This window comes from Microtus pennsylvanicus, chromosome 16 (assembly GCF_037038515.1).
Source record: "Microtus pennsylvanicus isolate mMicPen1 chromosome 16, mMicPen1.hap1, whole genome shotgun sequence".
NCBI classification, from domain to species: Eukaryota; Metazoa; Chordata; class Mammalia; order Rodentia; family Cricetidae; genus Microtus; species Microtus pennsylvanicus.
In genome coordinates, this window is record NC_134594.1 from 48,891,531 (window position 1) to 48,911,706 (window position 20,176).

The 20,176-nt window shown below is 37.1% G+C and overlaps 1 protein-coding gene across 5 annotated transcripts in view; it reads left to right on the forward strand.

Annotated features, from left to right (window-relative positions):
* Positions 1-20,176, forward strand: part of Lrba (LPS responsive beige-like anchor protein) — a 478,393-nt gene that overhangs the window by 162,828 nt on the left and 295,389 nt on the right. For all 5 annotated transcript variants that reach the window (XM_075950353.1, XM_075950356.1, XM_075950355.1 and 2 more), the window contains exon 36: positions 2,582-2,690. In XM_075950353.1, coding sequence (XP_075806468.1) covers positions 2,582-2,690 — 109 coding nt within the window. The remainder of the gene's footprint in view (positions 1-2,581; positions 2,691-20,176) is intronic.

Here is a 20,176-nt window from a genome sequence, read left to right on the forward strand (position 1 = left end):
ATAATTGCTAGGCCTGCTTTGGCCCACAGGCTGTAATTTGCTGACCTTTTTATTAGATAACTGGCAGTTTGATATATTTTCTTATATATATTTCCCCAAACTCAAATTGTACATTTTTTCATGGACTCTTTTGTTACAAAAATTTAGAACCACTTACACTCCTGTGGTGTACATTTTGGCTTTTAGTTGTTTATTTTGTATAAAGAGTGCGATAGTGAACTTACATCTGCTTTTCTTGATTCTAGGAACATGTTTGTCTGGTATTATTAGAAGTGTAGTAGTAACTGCTTTGGATTCAGTATGTGTGCAATTTATTTAGTTTTGCCACAAACATTGCTAAGCAGTGAAGTGTATTCCCTGTAGAATGGGAATCGAATGGTACCATTGTGTATGGTTATTGGATCTGACATTTGTAGGTGGAAACTTTTTCTCTACTATCCTAGCTCTGTCCTTTTGTATGAGAGAGTTCAGAAGATCACAGTATAATAGTCACATTCCAGAAACCTACCATTATATGAACACTCGGTCACTGTCTATAAATCCAAGGCCCTGTGTCGAATGGTTTAATTCTGTTGTGCCATGTGACTTGTTAGTCAAGGCCTTAGTAAAGCTGACCTTACTTATCTCTAGAATTTTAATATCAGAATTTTAAAAACTTATACACGATGATTTGTTCAAATTATATTCATTTATGAGATTTTGCTCAATATTGTGAAATTATTTTGTTTTGCATATAATTAGATATGTTTTTGTTACAATATAGTAGTTCAACATGTGAATATTTTGCCATTGAAAGAATAATTTTCTTTTTTTGGAATTTTGGGTAGTTGCTAATGTTTTGCTAGCATGAACAATTAATATTAGAATTTTTAGTTGCATATTCTCATATTTAGTGTTTATGAGCCTCTGGTTCTTCATATCTTTGCCCAAACTTGGCAAATTGTTATGGAGATATATATATAATCTTCACTCTATTAGTTACTGTGATTAAACACCAGACCAAAGCAATTAAAAGAAGTGCTTGATTTAGAGGTTGAGAGGAAGTCAGTCATGGCTGGGAAGGCTGGGGGCCAGCGCATGAGGCTGTTGGTCACATTGTATGCACATTCAGCAAGTATGCTATGAATGCTTGTGGTCACTCTACTTTCTGCTTTTTATAGAGTCCAGGACTTTAGTGCGCATTCAGCAGTACCACTCACATGAGAGTAGGCCCCTCCTCGATTAACCTTATCTAAACAATCTATTAACTTACCTAGAAGTTTGCCCCTCAGTGATTTTAGATCTTGTCAAGTTGACAGTACTAACTCTCACAGGCAGTTTTATATAATACTGCAGCTTTAATTTGCATTTTCCAATAAACAGTGATGCGGAGACTGATGGCATTATTTTAGGTTGTTTTGAGTGTTAGACTTTGCCCTTCCTAACTTAACTTATGTCCTCTGATGATCTTCACAATTGGCATTATTTTGTCAATGCTGAAAAGTTTTGCTTGCTTTTTTTTCTATAATGTCTTTTATTTAGATGCGTGATTTTCCTTTTTGCATAAATTTTCTGACTAAATTATTCATTTTGTAGCAAAAAAGCAACATTGAAAATTATACTTACATTTTGCCACCATAATATAAACGAAGAGTGTGATATTGCTCATTCATTCCTGTATTGCTTTTTGAGGTATTTTTCAGTATTTTTATTCTGAATTTTCTCTAGTTTCTGAATGTAAGCTTGGATTTCTGCTAAAAGTCTAGAGATATTTATACCTCTGTCATGTCAGATTGTTTGCCTATATTTGTTTTCTTAATTGTGTGAGGTTGCTGACAGCTTTGATTAGCTAATGTAGTCTCACTTGTAAATAAGAATGTCAGAGTGAGAAGAGTCATGGCGAATGTCTTTGTGTGCTTTCTTCTCCAGGATCTTTGTCTCCTTAAATCTTGGCTGCCTTGATGTGCCAGTGTCGCCAAGACTTAACAAAAATACCTGACTTGATCAATTCCTACAGCTTACTTATTTGCGTTTATGGCTTCACTCCTGGCCTGTTGGCTCAGTTGATCTTTTTGCCATGATGGGAATGTGTGGAGAAGGAACAGTTCACATCAGGGTGGTTGTAGGAAGCATGAGAGAGTAAAGTCTGAAATTTCAATATTCATTTAAAGACACAGTCCTGGTGACCTAATGTCTATTAGGGTTACACTCTTAAAGTTCATATCTAGGATTGTCAAGGACTGGGACAAAAGTCATTAACATGTGGTCCTTTGGGGGATAATTTCCCCAAACAATGCTATCTTTCTTTTGCCTTCATAGTAACAACTCAACACTTCACCTTTAATGTAGAATTATTAGTTGCATTAGTCGATTGACCAGTGTGATACAAACGAATCCACTGCTACCAGAGTAGAAGCTTTTGCTGCTATGTTCTTTCACTTTTGTAAGTAAAATAATTTTGAAGCCTCATTTGTATGAAGTGAGAACAATGGATTAAAGGTTCCATTTTTTCTTCAAAAGAACAATATACCACTTTTGAACCCTGACCAATCATATATTATAGGAATACATTTATTTATTTGACAATATTTATCTCTTGCAGGTTACTTAGCCAAACAATGAAGGATCATTTAGTAAGAGTAGCAAATGAAGCTGAATTTATCCTGAGCAGACAGAGAGCAGAGGATATTCACAAACATGCAGAATTTGAGGTAAGATACTCCTGTGTGCTTGGTGTTTTTGGATGGTAACTAACTACATAAAGAAAATGGCAGTATTGTCTAAAGAAGCATGCTATTTGTCTTCAAAATTTAGTGTATGAAAATCATAGACTATTCTAGGAAAGCTCTCTTGGATCAGTATTAGTTCATCTGTCTTTTGATCAGCGCACCTTCTGTGTTTTGTCGACCTGAGACTGTGAGCTTGTCTTTTCTAATGAGGAACATCACTGAAGGACTTAGTACTCTTGGGAAAGTCTCCTGTTGTATGTTGTGATTATATGTATTTGAAGGTCAGAAGACAACCTTTGTCCACCATGTAATCAGCTTAGCATCCTGGACCTCAGCCCCCTGCGTCATTTTGCCACACTCGTGGCTCTTCCTGTGGTGGCCAATGAGGGACCACGTTTTGTGCCACTCATTCTGTAAGAGCTGCTTATTTCAGCAGTTCCTCTTTGACATGTGCAACAAACATGGATTCATAAAAGAAATGGCCATCTAAATGACCAACACAAGGGTGAATTAGACAATTTGACAAGGATATTTGTTAGAATTTGAAGACATTTAGAAGCAGTATGGGTTATTTCTATTACATAGAGACAGATAAGCTCAAATGTTTTTCTGGTACTTTATAAAAGATAAAAGTGATCCCAGTAGAGACTGACAAGTGGGTGTAGTTTAAAGGTTAACCATAGTTGGGCCTTAAATTAACTCCTGAAGTTTTAGCCCTACTACAGCTAGTAGTTACATTTCTTACGGAGATGCTGTTGTATATTTGGACAATGCCTGTAGTCGTGAAGAGGCTGATGTGTTTCGTTTATTATCATTAACTGCTGCTGATATAGTCCTGAGGAATATATCATTTACTTCTTTGCTTTTTATGATATCCATGAAATCTTTTCCTTTTGGGATATGTTGAAGTTCTGTTAATGTCGTAAGTCTTTGATTAGGCACACATTGTAACTTTGTTCTTGAATATTTTTAACCTGTATCCAGGAACTATATTTAAAATCATAACATGTACAATGTTGGACTCTTTCTTATAAAGAGGGTATATGTATGAATGTTCATATCTTGACTAAGTGTTAGTGAAAAAATGTTTCTTGAAGTTTCAGTTTGTATAAACTATACACATCTGTAAGCCAGATGCAATAAAAATTATCACTTAATGATTTTATTTTTCAGAGCCAATTTAAGTTAAAATTCATTTCAGTAAGAGTTTCATGATGTTCTTTTAAACAATATTGCTTTGAATTTCATTTATTATGCTATAGAATTCACTTTTTATTAACTTCAGTGGAGCTACATACCATGTGGCCAGTATATTTGCTTGAATTACTAAAAACATATTCCCTTTTAAGTGCACTACTTGTTTTGAAAATACTTCATCAACTCTGTGTGTGGTGCATATATGTTTGTGTGGCTACGCCTGTGTATGCATGGAAAGGTATATGTGCCCTGTGAGCCCATGCATGTGAAGCTCAGAGGTCAGTGTTGGTGTCTCCCTTGATTGCCTCCATCTTATTTTTGAAACAGTTTCTCACTGAACCTTGGAGCTCATTATTCAGCCAGGCTGCCTACTTAGTGAGCTGTAGGGGTCTGCCTTTCTGTTCTTCAGTTCCTGAAACGTTGGTGTACACTGATGCACAAAACTTTAAGTGGGTACTGGGAATCCAAGTCAGGGTTTTAATCAAGTGAGCCATTTCTTCAGCCTCCAGCTCCATTTTCTAAGAAGGCTTACAGCATAGTCCTTTAGCCAAACATGCTTTGTTGTATTTATCTTCAATGACACACTAAATGAATAGTGCTGTTTTTTATGTTTCTATTCCAAGTGCATTTTCAGTATTATTAGAATGTTAACTGTCCTGTATGTTTAAGTATATTTTTAATATTTAAATGTTATTGGACTATCACTATTGTTGGGCAGGCCTTTTCCTGTAACCATACATTCTAGAAGTCATATGTTTATAACTATATGAGGTAGTAAGATGTTCTTGATACTTGTATATAACTTCCTTTATGCTTTGTAAATCATGTTCGGCAGCCAGCTTCACATGAGTTCTTTTCAGTAATTAAATAGGCATTTCCAGCTGCTGAAAAACTTGTCCTTTTCCATTCATTGTGTTTCCTCATGCATAAAATGTGAGATATCCACATATTCCTGCCTAGGAGAAAAGCAAATGTGGCTGTTTTTAATAGAATGACAGGAAGGCAGTTAGTGAAGGTGGCTTCGAGGAACTAAAAGAACAGGTCATAGAAATCTGAGGAAGATTAAGGGATTATAGCACAACAGCTGGTGGCCCTGTGGCAAGTGTCTGTAATCCCAGTGCTAGGATGGCCAGACAGCCTAGCTGATTTGGTAGGAAACTCTGGGTTCATTGAGATAGTGTCTCAAAAATTAAGGTGGAGAGCAGTTGAGGAAGACATTCAAGGTTAAATTCTGGCTTCTCTGTGAATATGGGTGTATGTGTGCACACACACGCATGCACACATGCACACACACACATGCACTCATTCGCACATGCACACACACACATGCACTCATTCGCACATGCACACACACATGCACACACACGCATGCACACATGCACTCATTCGCACATGCACACACATGCACACACACATGCACACACACACGCACACATGCACTCATTCGCACATGCACATACAATTCAATAGATGTTGGTAGTTGATATTCTACATCCAGTGACAGAAGAGAGTACACTAGGAACACAGGTTACCAAAACATCTTAACATATCTATGCTTATAGGTGCTCACATTGTGTAAGAGTTAGACCACGTGTGCAGTAGTGATGCATGCCTTTAGTCACAGCACTTGGGAGGAGAGGCAGGCAGATCTCTGTGAGTTCGAGACCGGCCTGGTCTACAAAGTGAGTTCCAGGGTAGTCAGAGCTGTTACACAAAGAAACCCTGCCTCGTAAAACAAATAGTCAAACAAACAAACAAACAAACAAAAAAGAGTTAGAATAGAATATAACATACATCTTTCAGTGCAAGGCTCTGAGCGGACACTGGAGGCTTAGCTTGAAATACAATATCCTTCAGCCATTTCGGCTGAAATATTGAACTAAGCAGAGACTTAAAATGAAGCCAACAAACGATGGTCTCTTTTTCTTGTAATTAATGAGTCTATACCTTCCTCATTGTATTGGTACATGAGGGTAGATTGGTATAGAGCACAGCACTCATCTTTCACTGCCTAATTTGGGCTCAAAGTAATTTATATGAATGGAGCATCTACAGACTAACTGGAAAGGGTAGGATTAGGGAGGTCATTTGGACTTGTGTTTAATACCTGTCATTAAGAGCTGGAGTAAACACTGTTTTCACTGTGAGTAGGGATGGTCTTACTGTATTCTTTCATTATTTTAAGATAAACAGTACTTAAAAATAAAAAGCTCAACAACCGAGCTTTTTTTTTTTTTTTTTGAGGACTTTCCCCTCTTTGGTGCATATTTATTGTCTCATGCTCTCAGAATTTTGTCTCTAACTTGCAGTGCTTTCCCCAGCTTCAGACCTGTCTGCACCAAGTTTCTCTCTTCGTCTGCACTTGTCCATGTTGGGACATTTCTGTAACTCCTGCCTTCTCCCTGCTGAGCGGACATCTCTCGCATGCTTGTTTACAGATGACAGCCGTCACCAGGCTCCCCTTCATCCTGTATTGGCTTCCTGCAAATGATTTTTATTTTGTTTCCAAATATATATTTTACACACTGTCTTTCTGTAACTCTAACCACTACATGTATGGTTTAAATCTCCCTAAATAATCGAGTATTTGGTATGTTTTTTCTCTGTCAATGTTTCCTTCCTCTTTTATTAAAAAAGCCAGGTTAGGCATTCTAAACCTTAGCTTCCGCAGACCCTTCATGGAACGTCTATTTATTTATGTGCTTTAGTTTCTACTCTGTGACCTCTTCATGGCACTCTGGCCAGTCCCTCGTTGATCTCTTCTTCCTCCAGTCACAGCCACTCTGTATCTGTCCTCACCTCTCACCTTTCCTGCGTCCCTTTGTCACTTCTGTATGAAAGCCTGCTTTCCTTCTCCTTGTCTACCCCTACCAACCACTCTCCTCAATAGAAACCAAACTTGTTGTCTCTTATCTTCTTACTAATCCAGTCATTTGCAATCGCATGATTACTTGTGTCCTTCCTGATTGTATTCTTTATGAGGAAAAGAACTCTCTGTTTCACGCCCACAGTGCCAACACATTGTTTTTTCATACTAAGTGCTCAGTAAATACTTGCTTAGTAAATGGCTGTTTACTCCAAGCTACACATTGATTTTTATTCCTGACTGGTAGTAACACGTTGTTATATGTAGAGAGACTGTCCCTTTCCATTGTTTTTTCTTGGCTTCTTTGTTAAAAATCTGTTGGATATAAATGTGGATTTCTTCATATATTTCTAATCTCTTTTCCTCAGGTTTTTTTTTTAAGACTTAGGTGTGTGTGTGTGTGTGTGTGTGTGTGTGTGTGTGTGTGTGTGTGTATGGTGTCTACTGAGATCAGATAGAGGCTTTGGATTTCCTGAAGGTGGAGTTATGGACAGTTATGCTGAGAGCCAAGCTCAGGTCCTTTGGAAGAGCAGAAGTGCACTTACCCACTGAGCTGTCTCTCCTGGTCCCTCAGTGGTCCGTTTTTAATGCCACCTCCCTTCGCTCTTGGTTTCATAGCTTGGCAGTATATACTGTGATGTTAGATTAGATTAGATGATACTTTGATGTCTTTTGTGATTAAATATAAATGCTATAATTATCTTTTTTGATGAAAAAATGTCATTGATTTTTAAAAATAGCTTTTACATTTATTCTATTGATTGCTTTGGGTACTGTATATATACATATGTGTGTATGTATGTATATATGTATGTATGTATGTGTGTATTTATATTTATATTTGTGTCAAGAGTCTCTGTGAAACCCAAACTGGTTTGGAATGTACTATCTAGCCTAGACTGACTTTGATGTCATGATTCTCCTCCATTTACTTATCAAGTACTAGGATTATAGCCATGGTTTACCAGCTGTAACTGCACTTTTTAGCATGAATTCTTCCAATCTATGAACAATATGATATCTTTCTTTCTGTGTTTATGTGCCTTCAATTTTATCATCAATATTTTATAATTTTCAGCATAGAGATCTTTCATCTTCTTATTTAAATTTATTCCTAAATAGTTCTTTTATAGGTTTTGGGAATAGTTTGCTTGCTTAATTTTTTTTCAGATAGTTTGCTGTTGTATAGAATTGCCACTGATTTCCAATACTTAACTTTGCTCCCTTTGTGTTCAATGAATTTATTGTTTCTTACATGTTTTGATTCGGTCTTAGGGGTTTTTATGTACAATATTTGACGGCAGATAAAACTAGTACTTAACCTCCTTTACAGTTTGGGTGCCTTTTATTTTGCTCCTTTGCCTAGTAAGTATTGTCAGTACTGTTTGGAAAGTGAGAACTTTTTTAAGTTTCTCCATTTGAGTATGTTTGTCACGTGTGGTTTTGAATGAGGATGACCTCCATAAGCTTATATATTTGAATATTTGGCTTCTAATTAGTGGAACTGTTTGGGAAGGACTAGGTGATACAGCCTTGCTGGAGGAGGTGTGTCACTGCGGGTGGAGTTTTAAGCCCATGCCAACCCAGGCAGTGATGGCACACGCCTTTAATCCCAGCACTCAGGAGGCAGAGGCAGGCGGATCTCTGTGAGTTCGAGACCAGCCTGGTCTACCGAGCTAGTTCCAGGACAGGCTCCAAAGCTACAGAGAAACCCTGTCTCGAAAAACCAAAATCAAACAAACAAATAAATAAAATAAAAAAGGTAAAAAAGCAAAAAACCAAAAAAGCCCATGCCAAATTCAGTTAGCTCTCTCTGTTTGCTTAGCTGCTGCTTCAGCGCCTTGCCTGCCTCTCTGCTGCCATGCTCCCTGCCATAATGAACATGGACTCCAACCCCCTGGAATCATGACTCCCTATATTAAATATTTTCTTTTATAATTTGTCTCAGTCATGGTGTTCTGTTACAGCAATAGAAAAGTAATTAAGACATGGCCGTTGTTACACTGAGATGCATTTATAGTGCATTCACCTAACTTTTTAAGCATGAAATCGTGTTAAATGTTGCAAAATGCTTTTTCATTTCAATGTATTTGTTGAAATGATCATATAGTTTTGTTCCTAATTTACTGATGTGAAATATTTAGTTTAAGACCCAAATTTGTGTATTTTGGATGAAGTTAGGAAAAGTTTCAATTCACATTCTCATGAGGACTTTTGAATGAGACCTCAGAGCACATAGCAAACGTACAAAAATGAGACAATGAAACTAAAAAGCTCCTGCAAATCAAAGCAAAATAAAAAACTGAAGATGTGTTTGTATGTCATGTATTGAATAGGCCAAAATATTCAAGAAGATATAAAGAGCTTACAAGAAAACATAACTTCATTAAAAAATAAGCAAATGGAAGGATAGGGAGATATCTCTGCGAAAAAGAACACTGTTGTACAAGATCTTTCTCACACTACAAAACCTGGCTTTGAGCACATGGCTCTGTAAACCCCAGTGGTTGGGAGAGAAAGGATGGAGACAGTTGGCTTGATGGCTAATCAGACTAGCACAAAAATGAGTTCCAGGTTTTAGTGAGAAACCTTGTCTCAAAGGAATCTTTGAAGTGAAGATTGATAGACACCTGATGTCCCTCTGTGGCCTTTGCACACATGTACATTGGCACACATACCACAACATTCATATACACATTCATACATCATACAGTTGTATTATGCACACCTCTCTTTTACTATTCATTTTTCTCTCAGAAAGCAAAGCAAATAATTTAAAGTCTTTTCTTAAATGAAGGCTTACAACTGGTCTTGGTGTTGCATGCCTTTAACCCTATTACTTGGGATGTAGAGGCAACTGAATCACTAAGTTTGAGGCCAGCCTGGTCTACAGAGTAAGTTCCAGGACAGATGGGGCCACACAGGGAAACCCTGTCTCGAATAACCAAAAATAACCAACCAATCAACATCAACAACAAGAAGAAGGCACATAAATGCCAACATGTATATTTAAAATTTCCAGCATCCCTAATTATAGAAAAGTTAAAACTGTAGTATTACATATCTATTATGTTCACTCCTATCAAAGGATAGATGTTGGTGAGGATGTGGAGAAAAGCAAACTGTTACAACTATTGGTAGTATTTTAAATTACCATGTCTATTTAGGAAAATAGTTTAGTGGGACCTTCACAAATAAAAATGCTAATACCATTTGGTCTGTAATTCCCACTATTGGGTATATAGCCAGAGGAATTTAATTTGTGTGTCAGAGAAATATGCACATTTATGCTTATTTTCTATGCCATTTTTTACAGAGCCAAGATACAAAATCTCATTTTTGGCTTCAGATTATAAATGGACAAAGAAAATATATAAACCCATAATAGAATGCTATTCATTCATAAAAGAAGAAAATCCTTTCCCGTGTTAGCAATGAGGATGAACATGGAGAAGATTATATTTAGTTAAATAAAGTGTTTGATCTTACTTATATGTGGAACTTCAGGAACTAGAGTGACGGTTGCCACAGGCTATGGGGAGGAGTGAGCTCTGTTTTTATATCGCACTGTCAGGGACTACTGTTCATAAAGTATTCATATAACTAGGAGACAGGATTTTAAATGCTTTCATCATCATGACAAATGTTTCAGATGATAGATAAGCTAATTACCTTGATTTGGCAATTTTATATTGTTTGCATATATGGAAATTCTGTTTAGTACCCTTTAAATATGTTCAAGTGTTTTTGTTCAGTATAAATAAAACAAAATGTCATAATAGAACTCTATTACCAATCACGTGGTATGAAGAAAAATAGATCAAAATAGCCTCCATATCACCAGAGCTACAAATTACAGCTTCAATTCTTTAATAAGTGATGATTGTGTATGAAAATATGGGATACTAAATAGTACAAAATACAGATGACACATTTTGTGAAATTTCAAAACTCCTGGTTAGCTATGTGTTTTAAGGTTCTCTTTGGCTTTCTCTTAATTTTTAAAGCAGGAATTATAATGCTAAAGAAGACACAGTTAAAATTGACTTTTATACAATTAAAGGCAAAAGCCAAGTCTGAACCTGCACTTGAGAAATTCAGTCCGTGCTGAAGGCAAGCAATCATGTTCATTTATTATTTGAATTTCATTGTTTTGTGCTCTGACTGGCCTTGGTCTTAGATAGGTTTCAAATTAAGAAACTCACTTAAAGGCCTTCTGATACTTTTTGCATTTTAATTTTTAGTATTTTTGTAATAAAATGCCAGCAATCAATATCATAAAATGGTTTAGAAGGCAGAAAAACATTTCTAAGAACTAGTTCTATTTTGTTGATTTTTGTTAAGCAATAAGTTTCCTAGTGTTCCATTTCTAGCACATATAAAGCAATTCAAGTACATAAGATTATTTCATGGTGAAATAATTAAAATTGTATTATGAACTCTCTAAGTATCTGATTAGGATTATTATTTTATTTTATTATCTGATTATTTTTTCTTAATTTCAAGTCACATATATAATAATTAAAAAAATTTAATTTCAGATAATATACCAATTCCACAATCCATTGATACCTTTGTCTTAGTCCTTTAGATAATTTAGTAAGACTTTTTAAGTCTAGGACAGAATTTCAGCTGACTTTTTAACAGCAGTAACCTCATAGCATATATTTATCCCCCAATTTCTTCTATCATAGCATGCAGAAGTGAATTATTGAAAAGATAAAAATAAATTTGTTTGCTTTCTGTCAGAGTTCATATTCACAGCCAGCCTTGATAGAAGACCAGAATGATTTAGACAAGTTTGCTTTGGAGATTCATAACATATGCTTGCTGGACAGAATTGAGTTATCTCTGCTCTGGAGAGTAAGTCATTGTAGCGGGGGCTGACAGAGATGAAGATAACCGAGGGAAATTCAATTACCTCTTAGTGTTTTCTTTCTAATGGGATTCCTAATGTGAAAAAGATCCCGAGATGATGCGCTGCGTACTCCTGAGCTGCACCTTGGTACTGGCCTCCTGAATCCTCCCGATTTTTACGTCAGACAGGCCTTCCTTACGTATAAAATAAGCAGTTTACTGTGTACAGTACATTTGATTGAAGCAGAGTTTAAATTTTTTTTTAACTTGACATCATTGATAATTTATATAATCCTTGACTGAACTTTGTGGTGTCTGGTTTTTCAATAAGGCTATTATTTAATATGATAGCAATATTTTTCCTCTCCAGTGACCTTTCTGAAAGTGTATTGTAGTTTCTCACTGCTGATCTATTTGTTCCTCTGTCAGTTATCTTTTGCTATTTAAAAGCTGTTGGACTGCTCAGGTATTTGCATTCTTGCCTTTGCATGCTGCATTAATATCTTTATTCTTTTATTCTGTTTTTCAGTGTCTTGCAATCTGGCCTTTTTTCTCCCTGGTCTTATAATAATCGTATTTAATTTGTTCTCTTTAGTATCTTTAGTATCCATAGAGTTTTTCATTGTACCCATCTCCCTTGACAGAATTTGACATTGATGTCACACCCTTCCTCTTTGAAAGGTTTTGATTGTCTTTACTTTCTTACCTGATATTTTGTTAGTTCACTTTTCATTTCTCATGGCTTTCAATGTCTTCTTCCTTTGATCAAAAGTATAGATCTCTGGCACAAATACCAGAGCAGTTTTAACCTTTGTATTTTGTTTTGACAGTTCACTTAACATTAGGAATACTTAAAACTTCTAGATTGAAAATATTAAATATCTATATGAAATTTCAGTTGATTTAAATTATATACATGATTAGGAAAAAGCATTACAGAAGCACACAGTAAAACCCCCATTTTCGGGGAGTAGAAGGGAGTAGATGGGTGATGGGAACATGAGGGCTCAAGATAAGGTTGAGTTGGGGGTGCAGTGAAAGAGACATCTTGATAGAGGGGGTTGTTATGGCATTAGGGAGAAACCAAGTGCTAAGGAAATACCCAGGAATCCACAAGGATGACCCCAGCTAAGACTCCTAGCAGTAGTGGAGAGGGTACCTGAACCAGCCTTCCCCTATAATCAGATTATTGAGTATCCCAATTGTCATCATTGAACCTACATTTAGAAACTGATGGAAGTAGATGTAGTGATCCACAGCCAGGCACTGGCTGAGCTCCTGGAGCTCTGTGGAAGAGAGGAAGGAGGGATCATATGATCAAGGGGGGGGGGTCAAGATCATGATTGGGAAGCCACAGAGACAGCTGACCCAAGCTAGTAGGAGTTCACGGACTCTCGACTGGCAGCTGGACATCCTGCATGTTACTGAACTAAGCCAATGAATGTGGGCGACAAGTTATGTGGCTTGATCTCTTGCAGGGTGGGGGAGCTTGGAAGTGGGACTAGGACTTATGCTGGATACGTGAATGTGGGAACCCATGCGTGACTCAGTTTCCATCTGGCGTCCATTCTGACTTACAATCATTTGAGTTCAAGCTTGCTTGCTCTACTTTTTCCAATAACTTTGAGGACTGTGAGAGACTTTTGATTTAGCCCATGAGAAAGAACACTCTAATAGAAAGTATACTGCTGACAACAAAGCTCGGGAACATGAAGATAGAGTAAGGCTGAGCAGCATGATCATGTTTGGGAGAAGGCTGCTCACTCAAGGACCGGGATGGTCTTGTGGTTAGATACTGACTGACTGTGCTGTGCTTTGTTCTGCTTTTGTATATATACACATTCTGAAATAAACTGTGGGCTGTTTGGCTTCTTTTGGTATGACCAGACAGACCCCCCCGATTCTATCCTGTATTTTCTGTCTCTGTTCCTTTCATCTGACATTTCCTCAGACTTCACTACCCCTAATCCAGGAACCCTAGCTCCTACACGTGAACTGGTAATTTAGAGCCCATTCCCTATGGTGGGATGCCTTGATACAGAGGAGGGGGCTTTTTCCTGCCACAACTTGATATACCAGACTTTTTTGACTCCTCAAGGAAAGCCTTACCTCCTCTGAGGAGTGCATGGGGGTGGAATTGGTGACAGTTGTATGGCTGGGGCAGACTGAGGGGCCACCGGCAGTGGCACCAGGATTTATTCCTACTGCATGTACTGGTTTTTTGGGTGCCTATTCTCTTTGGATGGATACCTTGTTCAGCCTAGATATAGTTAGGAGGGCCTTGGACCTTCCCAAAGCAATGTGCCTTACCCTTTCTGAGGAGTGGGTGGGGGCTGGGATGGAGGGGTAAGTGAAGGGAATGGGAGGAGGGGAGGAAGTGGGAACTTGGATTGATATGTATAATGAAAAAAGATAGTTTGTTTTCAAATAAATAAATAAAAAGAAAAAAGTTCCTTCTATATTCTACCCTTATAGGTAGTCCTTTTCACTTATTCATCCTCTCAGAGTTTCTTTATGAACATGTACTCAATCAGGAATATCTATTCTTATCCTCTTTTCTGTAAATGATGGCATGTTACAAACATTATTCTATATTCTGTTCGTGGAGCTCTGTACTTTTAAACGTGTTTATATATCAAACAATAAAGTGTGAGGGACTATTTCCTCCTAGTCCCTATGCTACTAAATCATTGAAATTTTGTCTTGATGTATGACCTTAATTAAAAGAAATTATTATGGAACATCTTTTAAGAGTCTGTTCTCTCCTTTCATTCTGGGTTCCAGGATCCAACTCAAATTATCAAGCTTTCATGGCAAGCACTATTTCACTGAGCCATCTTGGTGGCCTTTGCTTTGCATTTCTTGGATATTAATTTTAATGCTATTAATGAGTTTGTTATCAGTTTTGTTATCTTGCAGAAGCTTTTTTTTTTTTTGAAATAGGACCTTGTATGTCCCAGGGTGGCTTCAACTTAGTTACTTAGGAAGGATGACCTTGAACTTTTGATCCTATTTTCTTCGTACTTTAGTTGTGTGCCAGCACAGCTAGCTATTATGATGAAGAAATTTTTAAAAAGTGATTTTCGTTACTGAATGTATGAGTGCTTTCTTTTTTATTGTCTCAAGTTTTGGTTAATATTTGAAAGGGCAATTTGCACATAAAGAATTTCTTTGTTTTGCTCGATATTTTCATGTTTAAAGGTTTTATTGATATATTTAGAATTTATGTTAAATACATTGTGTTATGAATATGCCCGACTTTCCCTATAATGTCCACTATATAGTCCCAATTTTTCCCTCTGATCTGACATGCTTCCGCTTCTTTGCTACAGTAAGTGCCTCCATGTTTTAACATGTGGCTGTAAATGCCCTCCTTTCGTTATTGACTTGTATGTGCTTTCATGCACCGATGTTGAAGGGTTTCAGTTATCAAAGCATAGCGATATGTTCTAATATAAGTAGGAATATGCGTCTCTTCCCCCTCACTGCCCTATTCAGTTTTATTCGGAATTTCAGTATCATTAATGTAATGCTAGATTTGCTTTGTCTGGTTCTCTTTTTCTTCTTTAGGCTCTTTAGGTATATAGTCATGTCTGCATATACTATAATGTCTTTCTTTTTACTTTTATGCATCTGATATTTTGTCTGATTTAATTTGCTCTTGTAAATCAAATATAAAAAATAAAATGGTAGACATTTGTTTTTGATATAGGAGAAATGTGCCATTCTTTCTCCAACTAAGTAAGATGTGACCATGAGCTGAAGTAGATACAGTTATTTTTGCTCGTGGAAGGAAAACAGCTGCTTTTTCTCTTTGTGATCAAGCACAGGTAGTATTAGTACATCTTCTTTCAAACGATTGGCTGGATTCCCTCCTTAAGATAGGTGACTACCGTGTGCTTATTTCAAACTATGTGAGGAGTTTTACTTAGGTGTTTTCTTGGTATAAAAATTAAATTCACTGTGTTTGCTTTTTAACCCTTTTACTAGTTTAGAAGAAGTAAAATAGTTTAAAATTTGGAAATATATTCCTTATTTTAAATGTTTACTGACCTAGTTAAAAGCATAACAGATTTTGCGTTTTTAAATACAGGAGATTTGAGAGAAATAAGTCAGTATTGTCTTCAGGTTTTTTTTTATTTTAAAATTTTTATCAAATTTCCATTCATAAATGTTGATAGATCCTTTGAGTTTGTCTTGCCGTTCCCCATGTAGCTAACTCTATTTTATTTGTTACATTAGTTTACTAAAGTAAGATCTTTTTAAAAATAATAGGTGAGTCTGATTTTGGCTTAACTAGCTATATCTTCAATCAATACTAAAGTCTTTTAGTTTGAATATGATTTTTGGTCATGGAAAAGAAATTTTGTCATTATTGATGAAGTAAATCAACAGAGTTAAGTAATTTTCCTGGGTTGATACATTCCATTTGATATATCTCACTAAGCAAGTCTCGTTTGATCATTACAAGTTATGGTCTCTCATTCAGAACAATATCCATGTATAAACAACTGACCATTGTGGCCTTGTACTTATATTGCGGTTGATTTGGTTATAGTTGTCTGAGAGATACTTACAGGTGTGCTCACTGCTGCCTTTATTTCAGATCTCAATCTGTTTTGTTGGTTTATTTATGATTATTAGATAAATTAAATACTTAAAAAAATAAAATTCAGTGGGCACATGCCTTTAATCCCAATACTCAGTTTGCAGAGGATGGTGGATCTCTGTAGTTGGAGGCCAACCTGGTCTACAAAGCAAGTTCCAGTACATCCTGGACTGTTACACAAAGAAACCCTGTATCCCAAAAAAAAAAAGTAGAGAAAAGAAAAAAGAAAATCCAAATGCTTCTTGTAGGGTTAACCTTGAAAGCTCTAACAAAAACAAAACAAAACAAAAAACCCTAAAACTCAGGTAAGAAAAACAAAAACTCAGATAAGGAAAAAGAGCTTTTTTTTTAAAAATTTTATTTATTTATTAAGGATTTCTGCCTCCTCCCCGCCACCACCTCCCATTCCCCCCCCCCCCCCATCAAGTCCCCCTCCCTCATCAGCTCGAAGATCAATCAGGGTTCCCTGACCTGTGGGAAGCCCAAGGACCGCCCACCTCCATCCAGGTCTAGTAAGGTGAGCATCCAAACTGCCTAGGCTCCCACAAAGCCAGTACGTGCAGTAGGATCAAAACCCTACTGCCATTGTTCTTGTGTTCTCAGTAGTCCTCATTGTCCGCTATGTTCAGCTAGTCCGGTTTTATCCCATGCTTTTTCAGACCCAGGCCAGCTGGCCTTGGTGAGTTCCTGATAGAACATCCCCATTGTCTCAGTGTGTGGGTGTACCCCTCGCGGTCCTGAGTTCCTTGCTCGTGCTCCCTCTCCTTCTGCTCCTGATTTGGACCTTGAGATTTCTGTCCGGTGCTCCAATGTGGGTCTCTGTCTCCTTTCATCGCCTGATGAAGGTTAATATCCAGGTGGATGCCTATATGTTTGTCTTTGGATTCACCTTATTTAGCTTCTCTAGGAACGTGAATTATAAGCTCAATGTCCTTTATTTATGGCTAGAAACCAAATAGGAGTGAGTACATCCCATGTTCCTCTTTTTGGGTCTGGCTTACCTCACTCAGGATAGTGTTTTATATTTCCATCCATTTGTATGCAAAATTCAAGAAGTCCTTGTTTTTTACTGCTGAGTAATACTCTAATATGTATATATTCCATACTTTCTTCATCCATTCTTCCATCTAGGTTGTTTCCAGGTTCTGGCTATTACAAACAATGCTGCTATGAACATAGTTGAGCATATACTTTTGTTGTATGATAGGGCCTCTCTTGGGTATATTCCCAAGAGTGGTATTGCTGGGTCCAGGGGTAGGTTGATCCTGAATTTCCTGAGAAACTGCCACACTGCTTTCCAGAGTGGTTGCACAAGTTTGCATTCCTACCAGCAATGGACGAGTGTACCCCTTTCTCCACAACCTCTCCAGCAAAGGCTATCATTGGTGTTTTTTATTTTAGCCATTCTGGCAGGTGTAAGATGGTATCTTAAAGTTGTCTTGATTTGCATTTCCCTGATATCTAAGGAAGTTGAGCATGACCTTAAGTGTCTTTTGGCCATTTGAACTTCCTCTGCTGAGAATTCTCTGTTCAGCTCAGTGCCCCATTTTATAATTGTGTTGATTAGCCTTTTACGGTCTAGTTTCTTGAGTTCTTTATATATTTTGGAGATCAGACCTTGTCAGTTGTGGGGTTGGTGAAGATCTTCTTCCAGTAAGTGGGTTGCCTTTTTGTCTCAGTGACAGTGTCCTTTGCTTTACAGAAGCTTCTCAGTCTCAGGAGGTCCCATTTATTCAATGAGGCCCTTAATGTCTGTGCTGCTGGGGTTATACGTAGGAAGTGGTCTCCTGTGCCCATATGTTGTAGAGTACTTCCCACTTTCTCTTCTATCAGGTTCAGTGTGTTCGGACTGATAGTGAGGTCTTTAATCCATTTTGACTTGAGTTTTGTGCGTGGTGAAGGATATGGATCTATTTTCATTCTTTTACAGATTGACATCCAGTTTTGCCAGCACAATTTGTTGAAGATGCTCTCTTTTTTTCCATTGTATACTTTTAGCTCCTTTATCAAAAATCAGGTGTTCATAGGTTTGTGGGTTAAAGTCAGGGTCTTCTATACGATTCCATTGGTCGACTTCTCTGTTTTTATGCCAATACCAAGCTGTTTTCAATACTGTAGCTCTGTAATAGAGTTTGAAGTCAGGGATGGTAATGCCTCCAGACAATCCTTTATTGTATAAGATTGTTTTGGCTATCCTGGGTTTTTTGCTTTTCCATATAAAGTTGATTATTGTCTTCTCCAGATCTGTGAAGAATTTTGATGGGATTTTGATGGGGATTGCATTGAATCTATAGATTGCTTTTGGTAGAATTGCCATTTTTACTATGTTGATCCTCCCAATCCAAGAGCAAGGGAGATCCTTCCATTTTCTGGTGTCCTCTTCAATTTCTTTCTTCAAAGGCTTAAAGTTCTTGTCAAATAGATCTTTCACTTCCTTGGTCAGGGTTACCCCAAGGTATTTTATGCTATTTGTGGCTATCGTGAAAGGTGATGCTTCTCTGATTTCCCTCTCTGCTTCCTTATCCTTAGTGTATAGGAAGGCAACTGATTTTTTGGAGTTGATCTTGTATCCTGCCACATTACTAAAGGTGTTTATCAGCTCTAGGAGTTCTTTGGTAGAGTTTTTTGGGTCGCTTATATACACTATCATATCATCTGCAAATAACGAAAGCTTAACTTCTTCCTTTTCAATATGAATCCCCTTGATCTCCTTATGTTGTATTATTGCTATTGCTAGAACTTCAAGCACTATATTGAAGAGGTATGGAGAGAGTGGACATCCTTGTCGTGTTCCTGATTTTAGTGGGATGGCTTTGAGTTTTTCTCCGTTTAATTTAATGTTAGCTCTTGGCTTGCTGTAAATAGCTTTTATTATATTTAGGTATGACCCTTGTATCCCTAATCTCTCCAAGACCTTTATCATAAAGGGGTGTTGAATTTTGTTGAATGCTTTTTCAGCATCCAATGAAATGATCATATGGTTTTTATCTTTCAGTTTATTTATATGGTGGATTACATTGATAGATTTTCGTATGTTGAACCAGCCCTGCATCTCTGGGATGAAGCCTACTTGATCATAATGGATAATTTTTCTAATGTGTTCTTGGATTCGGTTTGCCAGTATTTTATTGAGAATTTTTGCGTCGATATTCATGAGTGAGATAGGCCTGTAATTCTCTTTCTTGGTTGGGTCTTTGTGTGGTTTTTGTATCAGGGTAACTGTAGCTTCATAAAAGGAATTTGGCAATGACTCCTCTGTTTCTATATTGTGAAATACATTAAGGAGTATAGGTATTAGTTCTTCCTGGAAGTTCTGGTAGAATTCTGCATTGAAACCATCTGGTCCTGGGCTTTTTTTCGAAGGAAGATTTTTGATAACCATTTCTAATTCTTCGTGAGTAACAGGTCTATTTAGATCATTTGCCTGGTCTTGGTTTAGCTTTGGTATATGGTACTTATTTTAAAAAATGTCCATTTCTTTTGTATTTTCCAGTTTTGTGGCATACAGGCTTTTGTAGTAAGATCTAATGATTCTCTGAATTTCCTCTGTGTCTGTGGTTATGTCCCCCTTTTCATTTCTGATCTTATTTATTTGCGTGTTCTCTCTCTGTCCTTTAATTAGTTTGGATAGGGGTTTGTCGATCTTGTTGATTTTCTCCAAGAACCAACTTTTTGTTTCATTGATTCTTTGGACTCTTTTCTGTGTTTCTATTTTGTTGATTTCAGCCCTCAGTTTTATTATTTCCAGTCTTCTACTTCTCCTGGGCACGTCTGCTTCTTTTTTTTTCTAGAGCTTTCAGGTGTGTTGTTAAGTCCCCAATGTATGCATTGTCCGTTTTCTTTAAGTGGCCACTTAGTGCTATGAACTTTCCTCTTAGTACTGCTTTCATCGTGTCCCATAGGTTTGAGTATGTTGTCTCTTTATTTTCATTAAATTCA